The following is a 13755-nucleotide window of genomic DNA, read 5'->3' on the forward strand; positions in this document are numbered from 1 at the left end:
GTGTTGAGAGAACTGCCTCCTGGAGGATGCCATGGGGTCAATCGAAGTGGCTGTTGGGAGACAGATCTCAGCCAGCCAGAGACTTGTGAGGAAACAGGTGGGACGGGAGGGCTCTCCACGCCTTTCCTGAACCTTACGACTGAAGGGCCAGGCTAGGGGGCTGGGGATGGCCTCCCGAGGACCATCCACAGGCCTGGGTTGCGGCCCCACTGGAATCTCAGCCTGAGGAACCTGGCCCGCCAGCCCCGCTGTGCGGTGGGACATGAAGCCGGTTTTCTCACATCCCAGTGTGTCCTTGCACACTTTGAAGAATGCTTACCCTAGGCCGTGCCCCCAAAGGCCTGGGCACTGGCATTTCCCACTGTTTATCAAGATCCAAAGTACCTAGCCAAAAACGTGCCTAGTGTGGAGCTCTGGGTGTTACACATAGAGGGTTGGTAGCCGTGAGCACGTCAAGCCACACAGATGCTGTCCTGGGCGGGGTGACAGGTGGGCACAGGGACCACTGAGGGTCGGAGCTTACAGAGGAGGCCAGCAGGAGCCTTCCAGAGAACCTGGCACCCCAAATGTTGGGCGTGCCCGCCCTCTGGGTGCGGGAACCAGGAAGCGAGGGTCAGAGCCCCTCGCGGGGAGCGGCAAGTGGGGAGGGCAGCCCCTCCCTGGGGCCAGAACCCACTTCCTACTTCACCGCAGGGGCCTGGGAGGCGCGCTGAAAACTGAGCCTGCTCAGCAGCAGAGCACCCTCCCCTCTGCCCTTCTGCACGGATAGATCTCGGCAGCCTGACCTGGGGGCCCCACTGACAGGATGGACCAGGAAGGCCCAGAGTGCGGCAAACCCGACTTTGTGCTCTTGGACCAGGTGACCATGGAGGACTTCATGGAGAACCTAAAGCTCAGGTAGGCAGAGGGCACAGGCTCTCTCCCCAGGCTTACTGGCACCCATCGGCCCACAGTGGGGGCAGGAGGTGGGGCTGCACACACCCCCACCCACACCGCTATGTGGGTGACTGCAGGGGCACCTGGCAGGCAGGAAGGACCATCCTCCCAAGGCCAGAGTGGTCAGCCAGTGCTGGAGCGGGCTTCCCAGATCCCGGCCTCCCCCTCGGCCTGGGTGTTCTCTGTTCCACCCACCCGGCAGGCACAGGCAGGTACCAGCGCCCTGCACAGGGCGCACTGTCCATCTGCCGCTGGGGGTGGTGCTGGGCCCTGGGGGCTCCAAGGGAAGCGGGCGGCTGCTGTCCCAGGGCGCAGGTGGACAAGCTGACACTCAGGGAGGGGGGCACATGGGGTGCTGCAGGGCGTGGCTCCTGGAAGTGACACGGGGTCTGACTGCCCTGGAGGAACCGGAGTTGGAGAGATGGGGTGGCACCAGGAGTTGGGCAGCCGGATGGCTTCACCCCTGCACAGCCAGGGGGAGCACCAGGTGGCTGCTGTGCAGAGTTAGGGAATAGGATGCCCTGAGCATGCGTTGTTGAAGTTCCAGGACAGGAAATAGACTATTTTGTACAGGGCACAAAGCTGAGCCTGCTTTCACGTCATTCTTCTACACTAGCCTGTGAGACAGGCATTACCATGTGCATTTTAACCATGGAGACCTGAGCTCCAGCCACACAGCTTGCAGGGGAACAGGACCAGGGCAGATGAGAGAGGGTGTGGAGATTGCCGAGCCCCATGGGGAACTCCCTCATCTGAGGTGGTGGAGGAAGAGGAACCCTTGCTGGAGGAGGGACCACAAGCCGCCAGGGAAGGGCGGGTCCCAGCCAGAGCAAGGGCTGAGCTGGCTGGCCAGTGTAACTTCCAGGGCAGAAAGGTCAAGAGAGGAACATATCCGGGGCCGAGAGCCAGGGTTCCCGAAAGGAAGGGTTGAGAAGCAGGAGGATGTGCAGGGAGAACACAGTCCCAGCATCCCCAGGGCCCCTCCTTGTGCCCCTCCTAGTCCCAGCCCTCTGGGTGGAGCCAGGAGGGCTCCCCTGCTGCCTCTGGGTCTCCACCCAGGCCTGAAGACAGGAAACAGCCGGAGCCTCTTCCTCTGCCTCCACCCCATGGCCTACCTGGCCCCCTGTGGCCCTGGGCCAGAAAGTCCCTTCATAAAACGGGTGGTGGACATTCCTGTGCCACCAGGACGCCCCTGGGGAGCAGCGTGGACTCCAGCACCACCTGGCAGTGGGGGTGGGATTCCAGCAAGATGGCACTAGGAAGTGTCAGGTCAACCCACACACCTTCCCACTCTCAGCCCTGGGTTGGGCTAGGGCCCCCAGGCTCCCCATGGCCCTGAGCACTGAGGTCTGGCCCCACCCATACCAGGTTCGAGAAGGGCCGCATCTACACCTACATTGGCGAGGTGCTGGTGTCCATGAACCCCTACCAGGAGCTGCCCCTGTATGGGCCTGAGGCCATCGCCAAGTACCAGGGCCGTGAGCTCTATGAGCGGCCACCACACCTCTATGCCGTGGCCAATGCTGCCTACAGGGCAATGAAGCACCGCTCCAGGGACACCTGCATTGTCATCTCAGGTACCTGCCCTATGGACTGGGCCCAGGAAGCCTCCCCAGACCCCGCAGGAGGGGGTGCCCTGGGGGCTGGTCAGAGGGAGTGGCCCCCCATTCTATCTGACCATCCACTTGTCTGGCAGGGGAGAGTGGGGCAGGGAAGACAGAAGCCAGCAAGCACATCATGCAGTATATCGCTGCCGTCACCAACCCCAGCCAGAGGGCCGAGGTGGACAGGTGAGAGAGAGCAGGGATGGCCTGGGCCTCAGGCCTGGGGGGGAACAGATATGACTCAGCCTGGCTCAGGCCACGTTTGGAGCCCCCGTCTGTGGGAAGGCTCCCGGAGCCCACCCAGAACCTCTCCACCCAGGAGAGGCAGGGCCCAGTGCCTGGAGCACCCCACCACCAGGAACAGGGAAGAGGCAAGGCGCACAGGGCTGACAGATGGGCCCCTCACAGGAGACCCCACGGAAGGGAGAAGATTGCCAAATGGTCAGGAAGGACCTGGACCAGGATCAGGGCCCACCTGTCCACCTCCTCTGCAGCTGCTCCCCAGCTCTTACCCCGGGGGCCTCGTGGGAGCAGCTTCCTGTGTGAGAGCCCTGGCTCTTCCTGTCTGGAGGGGCAGGGTGGGGTTCCGGGAAATGGGGAGCACAATGATGGAAGATCTGAGCTTGCAAGGGGGCGGGCAGCTCCGGCCCCTCCCTGCAGGTGGCAGCCCGCCCAGGCCAGGACCTGGGCCTCACCCACACCCAGGGGGAGCTTAGGGCAGGTGGCCTGGGGCAGGGATCCCAGCCGGTACAGTCCCCCTACGAGGTCTGTGCGCCACAGCCCAGCCCCCTCTGCCCTGCTCAGGGTTAAGGACGTGCTGCTCAAGTCCACGTGCGTGCTAGAGGCATTCGGGAATGCGCGCACCAACCGCAACCACAACTCCAGCCGCTTTGGCAAGTACATGGACATCAACTTTGACTTTAAAGGTGACCCCATCGGGGGGCACATCCACAGCTACTTGCTAGAGAAGGTGGGCTGGTCGCCTGCGCTGACCCTCCCTGATCTGGGCCACCCCTCTGCCTGCACCACCCTTGGGGCTCTGGGTGGGTCCCTGGGCAGCTGGGCCCTTGCCTGGGTAGCAGCTGGGCACCTCTCTCCACAGTCTCGAGTCCTCAAGCAGCATGTGGGTGAACGGAACTTCCATGCCTTCTACCAGGTAAGCCAGAGCAGGTTTGTGGGACGTCCAGGAAGCCCTCCCCCTCCCTGGACACCAGCAGGGTGGTGTCTACACTGGGTGACATAGGGTCTTCCCAGATGCAGGTGGTGTCACACATCATGTGTGTGAGGGGGTTCTCCCTGGACCCAGATGGTGTCCAACCTTAGCAGACCACTGAAGGGGATTGTCCCTGGACCTGGGCAGTGTCCACCCTTTGACTGACCACTGAAGCGGGTTCTGCGTGGACCTGGGTGGTGTCCACTCCTTGGCTGACCACTGAAGAGGGTTCTGCGTGGACCTGGGCGGTGTCCACTCCTTGGCTGACCACTGAAGCGGGTGCTACGTGGACCTGGGCAGTGTCCACTCGTTGGCTGACCACAGAAGCGGGTTCTGCATGGACCTGGCGGTGTCCACACAAGCGTGGAGCTCCCCCATGTTGTTCCTCCTGCACGTCGGGTGGGGTCTTGCAGCCCCAAGGGCCTCACGGTGGGTGTACCTGTCCTTCAGGTGCTGCGGGGCTGCGAGGACACTGAGCTCCAGGACCTGCACCTGCAGAGGAACCCTGCCCTATACAACTTCACCCGGCAGGGTGCGGGGCTCAGTGTGAGTGGGGACGGGCTCCGTGGGAGCACCAGGGCGCCCAGGCTCTGTGGCGCCACATTCTGGGGCACTGGGTGCTGGAGGCGGTGCTTCAGGGGGGGACCAGGGTGGTGAGCCACTCAGCGGGACCCCGATTTAACAGGCATTCAGTGGGAGGACTCTGGGGCTCTGCATGGCCCTGGGGTGCTGAGCCCCTGTCCTGCAGGCTCTGGAGAGCGACGAGAAGAGCCACTACCTGGCAGTGATGGAAGCCATGCGGGTGATCGGCTTCAGCCCTGAGGAGGTGGGCTCTGTGCACCGGATCCTGGCGGCTATACTGCACCTGGTGAGCCTGGCCGAGGGCGGAGGGGCCAGCACCCCACGCGGTGCCCAAGGGCCGCCCCTGGAGAAGGACGCAGGCTCCAAGGAGCTGGGCCCTCAGCTGTGGGCTCCGCGTGCCCCGCAGCAGGCAGGTCAGGCCTGCACCATGACCCGTCTGTGGCTCGGCCAGCAGGGAAGTGCAGTGAGGTCTGTGTGGCTCCAGGCAGTGCCTCAGTGTGTCGGAGCCTCTGTCTCACCCCCTCAGCCCCAGGCAGCTTGAGGAGCAGGTGCCTATCAGCTGCAGCCTGGGCACAAGGTTCTGGGCAAGGAGCTGTGCTCCAGGGCCCATCCACACCCCCATCCCTGCCTTTCCTTCCTTCTCCCTGGGCAGAGGCGTGGGGGCACCCCGTCTGGGATGCATAGCCTGACCATCATTCTCCCCGTCCCCAGGGAAACGTTGAGTTTGTGGAGACGGAGGCGGCCGGCCTGCAGCAGGGGCACCTGGCGGTGGCCGAGGAGGTGCTGGTGGACCACGTGGCCGAGCTGACAGCCACGCCCCGCGAGCTGGTGCTGCGCTGCCTGCTGTCTCGCACCGTAGCCTCGGGAGGCAGGGAGCTCATAGAGAAGGGCCACACTGCAGCCGAGGCCAGCTATGCCCGGGATGCCTGTGCAAAGGTGCCCCGGGGGTGAGCTGCGGGGAGCGGGGCGGGAACACCCAGGTGCCTTCCTGGAGGAGGCAAAGGCAGAGGCAAGCTGAAGCAGCTGGCTGCCGGCCTCTCCCCAGGCTGTGTACCAGCGGCTGTTTGAGTGGGTGGTGAACCGGATCAACTGTGTCATGGAAGCCCGGGGCCGGGACCCCCGGCGAGATGGCAAGGACACAGTTATCGGCGTGCTGGACATCTACGGCTTCGAGGTGTTCCCTGTCAACAGGTGGGTAGCCCGGCGGCCGCCCCCCTGCTCTGACCCCAACCTCAGGGGCCACCTCAGTCCCGTGGCACCCCGCGGGGCCGGGGAGCAGGATGTCAGGCCCCCGGGCTCCTCAGCGGAGCCACCCCATCCAGCCGTGGCCACGTCCCCTGGGCTGGGATTCCCAAGTCCACGGTAGTGCGTGATGCCAGAGGCGGGGGCGCGGGGCGGAGGGGGTGCTCGCTGACTGGCAGCGCATGACGCCCATCTGCCCCCCGCAGCTTTGAGCAGTTCTGTATCAACTACTGCAATGAGAAGCTGCAGCAGCTCTTTATCCAGCTCATCCTGAAGCAGGAGCAAGAGGAGTACGAGCGGGAGGGCATCGCCTGGCAGAGCGTGAGTGCCGGCCACCGGGCAGGGGGGTGCCACCAAGCAAGGCCAGCGGCCGGGCTGACCGGGGCCCACCCCTGCCCAGGTGGACTACTTCAACAACGCCACCATTGTGGACCTGGTGGAGCGGCCCCACCGGGGCGTGCTGGCCGTCCTGGACGAGGCCTGCAGCGCTGCGGGCACCATCACCGACCGCATCTTCTTGCAAAGCCTGGACACGCACCACCGCCACCACCCGCACTACAGCAGCCGCCAGGTGCCGCTCTGCCCTTGTGACCCCACCCCCTCCATGCCCAGCCTGTCCTGGGCGGCGCCCCCAGGTGGCGTGCTGCCCGCCTTGGTGGGCCTGCCCTCTAGCACCGCACCCTGCACAGCCTCCCCCGACCCATGCCTTGACCCAGGCCTGCCCCCCCTCCCCCTGCCCAGCTCTGCCCCACGGACAAGACCATGGAGTTTGGCCGAGACTTCCGGATCAAGCACTATGCAGGGGATGTCACGTAAGGCCCCCTCCCCTTCTTAGCACGCCGAAGACGGGCCTGACACCAGATCCACAAGGGACAAGCATGAAACAGGGCTGTTCAGATAAGAGCTCTTGGCCCTGGCTGCACCACAGAAGCCTTTGGAAGCTTTTAACAAATGTTCTTCTCTGGCCCAGTTCATGCAGTACCTGGGGTGGGGATGGGGGGTTCGCTATTATGGAGATGCAGGTTACCTGGGGGTGGGACAGGCCAGTCTGTTTCCAGCAAGCCCCCAGGCATGCATTTTCCATCCTTGGAGCACACCCTCGGGACCAACACCCAAAGACTCCAGAAATCACCATGGCCGTATTATTAATTTCCCTGCCGCTCCCCTCATCCTGAATTGGACTGGAGGTGGCTCGCAGAGAGCCCTTCCCAAGGACACGTGGAGAGGACAGAGCAGCCTGAGGTCAGGCCACTGGCCCAGAGTCTGCCAGGAGCTGCAGGTGCACCAAGGACCCTGCACCTTCCAGCCTTTTGTTGTCAAAAGGCGGGACGACAATGAATCTGAGCTTCTCAGCACCACAGATTCCGAACAGATCAGACGCAGGGGTTCCTGGCCATAACTACCATCGCTGACACTCATGGAACTCAGCAGGTGCCCATCTGAGCATGCGATGCACATTCGGGCACAGACAGGTTAAGTCACTGGTCCCTGGTCATACAGCACGAACTCGCTAGAGCCGGGGTTCAGTGCCCTGGACATAAGCCCCGACTCATCGTCCTGGAGAGGCACCTCTGAAGGACAGAGTCTTTTTTTTTTTTTAAGATTTATTTATTTATGAGAGAGAGAGAGAGAGAAAGAGAGAGAGGCAGAGACACAGGAGGAGGGAGAAGCAGGCTCCATGCCGGGAGCCAGACGCGGGACTCGATCCCGAGACTCCAGGATGGTGCCCTGGGCCAAAGGCAGTCGCTAAACTGCTGAGCCACCGAGGGATCCCCTGAAGGACAGAGTCTTATGTGCTGAGAAGGAAAGTGGGTGTGGGAAAGCAGGGGAGAGGGGAGAGAGGCCTAGGAATGCAGATGCAGGGGAGGAGGGTGAGGGCCTCCTGCCCCTCAGCAGCCCTGGACCCACAGGTACTCAGTGGAGGGCTTTATCGACAAGAACAGAGACCACCTCTTCCAAGACTTCAAGCGGCTGCTCTACAACAGGTGCGTGGGGGCCAGGGCTGGCAGGGCCTTCAGACGCTCGGGTCTGACACCTGCCTGATGGGCTGACAGCCTGGAGTTTCACACCAGGGGCAGAGCTGGAGCGGGGGGGAGGGGCTGCCCTCCAGATGGCAGCTGGTACGTGGCCTATATCCACAGCTCCGACCCCACCCTGCGGACCATGTGGCCGGATGGCCAACAGGACATCACAGAAGTGACCAAGCGCCCCCTGACCGCTGGCACTCTCTTCAAGAATTCCATGGTGGCCCTAGTGGAAAACCTGGCCTCCAAGGTACACACCATCCCCACCCCCACCCCGCCATGGATCTTTCCAGACCCTTTCATCTGTGCCTGGCTGGCAAACCAGCCCCAGCACCTCTGCACACCGTGGGGAAGGTGGGGGGTCATTTCCTGCCTGCCGTGAGCCACACCCCCACCCCCACCGCAGCCAGGGGGAACCCACCGCTGTGCAGACCAGGACATCCAGGGCCAGGCTGAAGCTTGAGTAAAAATGAGATTGGCAGCAGCCCTCCCCTGTCCTCTCCCTGCCTCTCACGCAGGAGGTGGTGGGGAGGGCCTACGGGGACAGGAAAGCAGTATTTGCTTCTCGTGTGGCTTGGGGCCAAAGTCCAAGGAGGCGGCAGGAGGACCCCAGAGCCCACCCAAACACAGAGCTTCCGGAGACTCAGTCTGGCCCCTTGCGGGCCGTCCTGCCTCCTCCTGACCTGGCCGCTCAGCCTCCCCTTCCCCCTGCAAGAGCCTCTTCCCTGGGCAGCCTGTGAGGGACACCTGCACGCTGCCCGGTGGCCGTGGGGGCTGATGCTGGTGTCTCTGAGTGTCCTCTGTTGTGGCAGGAGCCCTTCTATGTACGCTGCATCAAGCCCAATGAGGACAAGGTGGCTGGCAGGCTGGACGAGGACCATTGTCGCCATCAGGTTTCATACCTGGGGCTGCTGGAGAATGTGAGGGTCCGGAGGGCCGGCTTTGCTTCCCGCCAGCCCTACCCTCGATTCCTGCTCAGGTACTGCTCCCTGCTAGCCCGGAGCCCCATGTCCCCACCTATCTGTCTCCCATGCATGGGCTGGGATCGGGTGAGGAGTTGGAGGGGTGGCCGGAGGGTCCCAAATGCAGCCAGTGCTTCTCATTCACACACATACCCGTGCGCACGCGCACACACACACACACACACACACACACACACACACGACGTGGACAGTGAGGACCTGTGTGTATATGTGGGACACGGTGGGCAGGGACTGGGATGAGCCACATGGGGAGGGTGGGGGCATGGGCTGGGCGGCTCGGGGCAGAGCAGCGCCACACCTCGCCCCAGAGCATGGTGCCCACTGTGCTGTCCTGTGGTGACAGGTACAAGATGACCTGTGAGTACACATGGCCCAATCACCTGCTGGGCTCAGACAGGGCAGCTGTGAGTGCCCTCCTGGAGCAACATGGTCTACAAGGGGATGTGGCCTTTGGCCACAGCAAGCTCTTCATCCGCTCACCCCAGACTTTGGTCACGCTGGAGCAGAGCCGTGCTCGCCTGATCCCCATCATTGTGCTGCTGCTGCAGAAGGTGGGGCCCAGCTGGATGCCTACCATGGAGGGGATGTGGGGGTTGGGTTTGCACTGGGGTAGGGGGCTGGGGTGGGGGGAGGGATGGATGGGGAGGGGAGGGATGTGTGTGTACCACCTGGAGTAGGGGGATGGATGTGCATGGGGGGAAGAGAGGGATGGGTGAAAGCTGGGGGGGAGGGGAGAGATGGGTGTGCATGGGGTGGGGGGAAGGGAGGGATGCATGTGCACCACCTGCGGTGGGGGGATGGGTATGCACCATGGGGGAAGGGAGGGAGGGGTGTGCACCTAGAGGGGATAGGAGGGAGGGGTGTGCACCTGGTGGGGGTGAGGGGGTGGAGGGGAATGAATGTGCAGGGGGGAGGGGAGGGAGGGGTGTGTACCTAGAGGGGATGGGAGGGTTGGATGTGCACCACCTGGAGTGAGGAGTGCATGCACCGGACAGGGCCTACAGGCGCCCCTCCAGGCACCGCAGGAATCCCCTCTAGCAGGAAACAGACCAGAACTGATATTGATTTAAGTAAAATTTGTGGATGGGGTTAGTTCACTTCAGTCCCCAGGCCATCAGCTTCAGGCCCAGGTAGATCTAAGTGCTTAAAACAAGATTTTCAGGATCTGGCTTCCTTCCTTCCCTTTTTTTTTTTTTTTTCCCCTAGAATTTTATTTATGTGTTTGAGGGAGATAGAGAAGGAGTGGGTGAGCAGGGGAGGGGCCGAGGGAGAGGAACAAGCAGACTCCCCACTGAGCAGGGAGCCTGACTCGGTAATCCCAGGACCCTGAGATCATGACCTGAGCCTAAATCAAGGGTCAGATGCTTAACTGAGCCACCCGGGCATCCCCCTTCCTTCTCTTCCCTTCTTTTCTTCTATTCACTCTGAAAGATTTCAGACCTAGAGAAAAGTATGCGTAATGGTCTACTAAATTCCCCCGCCTACTCCCCAGCGCCTACTCCCCAGCGTCAGTTGTACCACCCCGTGACCACTGTGGTTTTGTGCAGACACCTGCAGCCCATCCCAGTTATTTTTAAGCAATTCTTTTTGTTTGTTTTTTAAGATTTATGTATTCCTTTTAGAGATGACTGAGAACGTCTGAGTGGGGGGTGGGCAGAGAGAGAGGGAGAGGGAGAAGCGACTGTCCGCTGAGCACCGATGCAGGGTTTGATCCCATGACCCTGAGATCATGACCTGAGCCGAAATCAAAGGTCCAACACCAAACCAACTGATCCACGCAGGTGCTCCATCGAATCATTTGGTTTGAAGTCATTTTGGTGTATTCCCAAAGGACAGGAGTTCTCCCATTTGTCTCCCCAACTGTTTATTTTTAACATTTTAAACCCACAGAAAAGTTGAGAGATCCCTATGATGACTTACCATCCTCCCCGATTGCTACAATTGTGTGCTTCCCCCCACCCCATCTCTGTGTGTCTGTCTGTCTGTCCCCACACTATGTCCAGGACTGTCCACACCGCTGTCCTCTCCTCAGCCTGGGTCAGGCTCCTTGTCTGTTTTCATCTATGGGTCCCCTGGGCTGCCTGCTGTGTGTGTGGGCTTCCCGATCTAGGGGTTCATTCTCAGGGTCAGCTTGGGTCCCAGGTGGACAGTTGGCACTGCCCCTCGTGGAGGGGAAGGCACCCCCATCTCCAGGGGCCAGGTGTTGGGCACAAGGATAAAGAGCAGGGCAGGCAGCTCTCCCAGGAGTCAGGCAGAGGCTCCAGCAGGGCCACCTGCCCACCCAGGAAGCAACCCGCTGCAGGAGGAGGTGGCTCCCAGGAGTTGCAGGCGGGGCAGCCTGGCCCAGTTTTGGGCTGAGGGTGGAGGAGGTGGGCTGCACGAGAGGGGAGGGAATGGAAACCAGCGGGGAGGAGGGGCCTGGCCAGACAGACCAGACTGACTGAGAGCCTGGCTGGCCCCCCAGGCCTGGCGGGGCACTCTGGCGAGGTGGCGCTGCCGGCGACTGCGGGCCGTCTACACCATCATGCGCTGGTTCCGAAGGCACAAGGTACGCGCTCACCTGGCTGAGCTGCAGCGGCGGTTCCAGGCCGCAAGGCAGCCCCCGCTCTACGGCAGAGACCTGGTCTGGCCACCGCCTCCTGCTGTGCTGCAGCCTTTCCAGGACACCTGCCACGTGCTGTTCTGCAGGTAGGCACCCTCAGCCGCTGCCCCTCCGTGTATCTCCGTTCAGCTAGCGCCCTCTGAAGCCCTGGCCTGTCCCTCTGCTCCCCAGCAGCCCCATTGCTAAACAGGAAAGCAGGAGGCTGCGCATAGTAACTGGGTCCCCACACCCCACACTCAGGAGGGTAGCTGGCTGGGACTAGGGAATGCGTGGAACAAAGCATCCTAGTAGGAGTTCTCCAGGTGGAGCAGCACAGAGCAGCCCCTAACCTCAGAGTGGGGGGGTGGGGCACATCATGCTGAGACCCAGGAGGCCGGGAGGGAGGCCGAAGGCAGCCTTCTCCTATGGGGGAAAGGGAGTGACAGGCGGCCATGGACGTGAGTCCAAGGGCAAGACCAGGATGGGGAAGGTGAGGGCTGCGTGAGGTCCATCTGGCCTCCTGGTGACCTGTAGGTGGCGGGCCCGGCAGCTGGTGAAGAATATCCCACCTTCAGACATGGCCCAGATCAAGGCCAAGGTGGCTGCCATGGGGGTCCTGCAGGAGCTGCGACAAGACTGGGGCTGCCGGCGAGCCTGGGTCAGGGACTACTTGTCCTCTGTGAGTGCCGGGGCCCTGAAGGCTGGGCAGCAGGGAGGGGCTCAGGGCAGAGAGCTTGCTGTGCCCATCCCAGATGTCCTCTCCCTGGGCCCGGGTGTCTGTCTGGCCCGTGGGCCATGCCCCTCCGCCCTAGGCCCTGGCCTCCCCCCAGAACCATGAGGCCTGGGCCTCGGAGCACCTTCTCTGCACTCTGGCCCCTCTTCCGCAGATACAGAGGTAGAGCCGGCCCCCTACCCCCGACCTGAACCCATGCCCTGGCTCCCCTTGGCCCTCCCCCAGGCACAGGGAACTGTGCCCCTGGCCCCCGGGACCCTGCCTTCTCAGCTTTTGGGCTGCTGGGCAGCTGTGGAGGGCATAAGCGTGAGCAGAACCTGGGGCTGCCGGGAACTGGGCCTCGGGCCCTCAGACCCCTAAGGAGGGCAGGCTCAAGGCCTGACTTGGTTTGGCTTCTGGGAGAGGCACCCACTCACCAGACCCATTGTTCGCCCAGCACTGTCCCCAGCTTGGCCCTTAAGCTCCCCCAATCTGTCCTCAGGCCACCGACAACCCCACAGCCTCAGGCCTGTTCGCTGAGCGGCTGAAGGCACTCCGGGAGAAGGACTGCTTCGGCGCCGTGCTCTTCTCCAGCCACGTTCGGAAGGTGAGGCGTGGGATGGCTGGGAAGGGGGCAGCAGCTCCAGCCAGGTCCAGCCCAGGCCCAGGGCAGGGGCTTCCCAAGCATCAAATCCAACTCAGTCCTGAGTAAAGGGATCCAGGGAGAAGAGGCCCCAGGTGTACAGATGACCCCAAGCGCCTGTCCCACAGGTGAATCGCTTCCACAAGAGCCGGGACCGCGCGCTGCTGCTCACTGACCGGCACCTTTACAAGCTGGACCCGGGCCGGCAGTACCGGGTGATGCGGGCCGTGCCCCTGGAGGCGGTGAGCGCCGTGGGGGGAGGCGGGGGTCTACCTGCAAAGGACAGAGCTCCTAGAAGAAACCCTCAGCTCAAGAGGGCAGGGCCTTCCCTACTGCTGGGGGTGGAGGTGGAGGCTGGCAGGGGGAGGAGGCCGGCCACTCCCCTGACCCCGTGGCCACGCAGGTGACCGGGCTGAGTGTGACCAGCGGGCGGGACCAGCTGGTCGTGCTGCACGCGCGGGGCCAGGATGACCTGGTGGTGTGTCTGCACCGCTCCCGGCCACCCCTGGACAACCGCGTGGGGGAGCTGGTGGGCGTGCTGGCTGCCTACTGCCAGGGGTGAGTGCGGGCGCACCCAGTGGTCCTGGGGGCTTGCGGGGCCCTGACACTCCTGCCCTAACCTCCTCGGCGCCCCTGCTCCAGGACGGGGAGGGCCCTGGAGGTCCGCGTCTCCGACTGCATCCCCCTGAGCCAGCGCGGGACCAGGCGCCTGGTCTCTGTGGAACCCAAGCCCGAGCAGCCCGAGCCGGAATTCCGCTGCAGCCGCGGTGCCTTCACCCTCCTGTGGCCTAGCTGCTGACCTGTCCCGCCACAGCGGCCTACCTTCACGCCAGCCCAGTGCCGGAGCCCGGGCCATGGGCAATAAAGGGTTCTGAATCTGTGCCCTACGAGACTTGTGTCTGTGGGTGGACATCCACACAGCCACCAGCAACTTGTCAAAGGTCACTGCCGTGCCTTCTGCTGACCCTTGTGGGGTCACCCAAACTGAGGGAGGAGGCCCAGTGTGGTGGGGCAGCAAGACCCCCTTCCCTGGAGGCCCCAGCATGTGGACCACTGGCTGCAGAGCCCATGGGCCTAGAGGAAACGGTGCCCTCTGTGTCCAGGCTGCTCCTCCCACAGCTCAGGGCTCTCCCCACCTCATCCTCCGACCCGAAGGCTCCTTTTCTTGTCCCTACTGGGCCCGTAGGGAGGCTTGGGGTCCCAGGGCCACCCTTGGGCAGGGCTGAGCACACGTG

General features: G+C 63.0%; 1 protein-coding gene across 1 annotated transcript; it reads left to right on the top strand.

Moving 5' to 3' along the window:
- Window positions 1-618: 618 nt before the first annotated feature.
- On the top strand, window positions 619-13407 carry MYO1G (myosin IG). The gene is made up of 22 exons (XM_038559534.1): window positions 619-897; window positions 2305-2513; window positions 2633-2726; window positions 3345-3510; window positions 3643-3696; window positions 4204-4299; window positions 4502-4621; window positions 5047-5271; window positions 5381-5526; window positions 5784-5898; window positions 5978-6148; window positions 6319-6389; window positions 7488-7562; window positions 7719-7851; window positions 8414-8580; window positions 8928-9135; window positions 11049-11272; window positions 11700-11844; window positions 12380-12484; window positions 12649-12762; window positions 12924-13078; window positions 13163-13407. Exons 1-22 carry the CDS (start codon window positions 806-808, stop codon window positions 13317-13319), a joined length of 3042 nt encoding a protein of 1013 aa, XP_038415462.1. The 5' UTR covers window positions 619-805; the 3' UTR covers window positions 13320-13407.
- The last annotated feature ends 348 nt before the right edge of the window (window positions 13408-13755 follow it).

The sequence above is a fragment of the Canis lupus genome, chromosome 16 (assembly GCF_011100685.1).
Source record: "Canis lupus familiaris isolate Mischka breed German Shepherd chromosome 16, alternate assembly UU_Cfam_GSD_1.0, whole genome shotgun sequence".
Taxonomy (NCBI): Eukaryota; Metazoa; Chordata; class Mammalia; order Carnivora; family Canidae; genus Canis; species Canis lupus.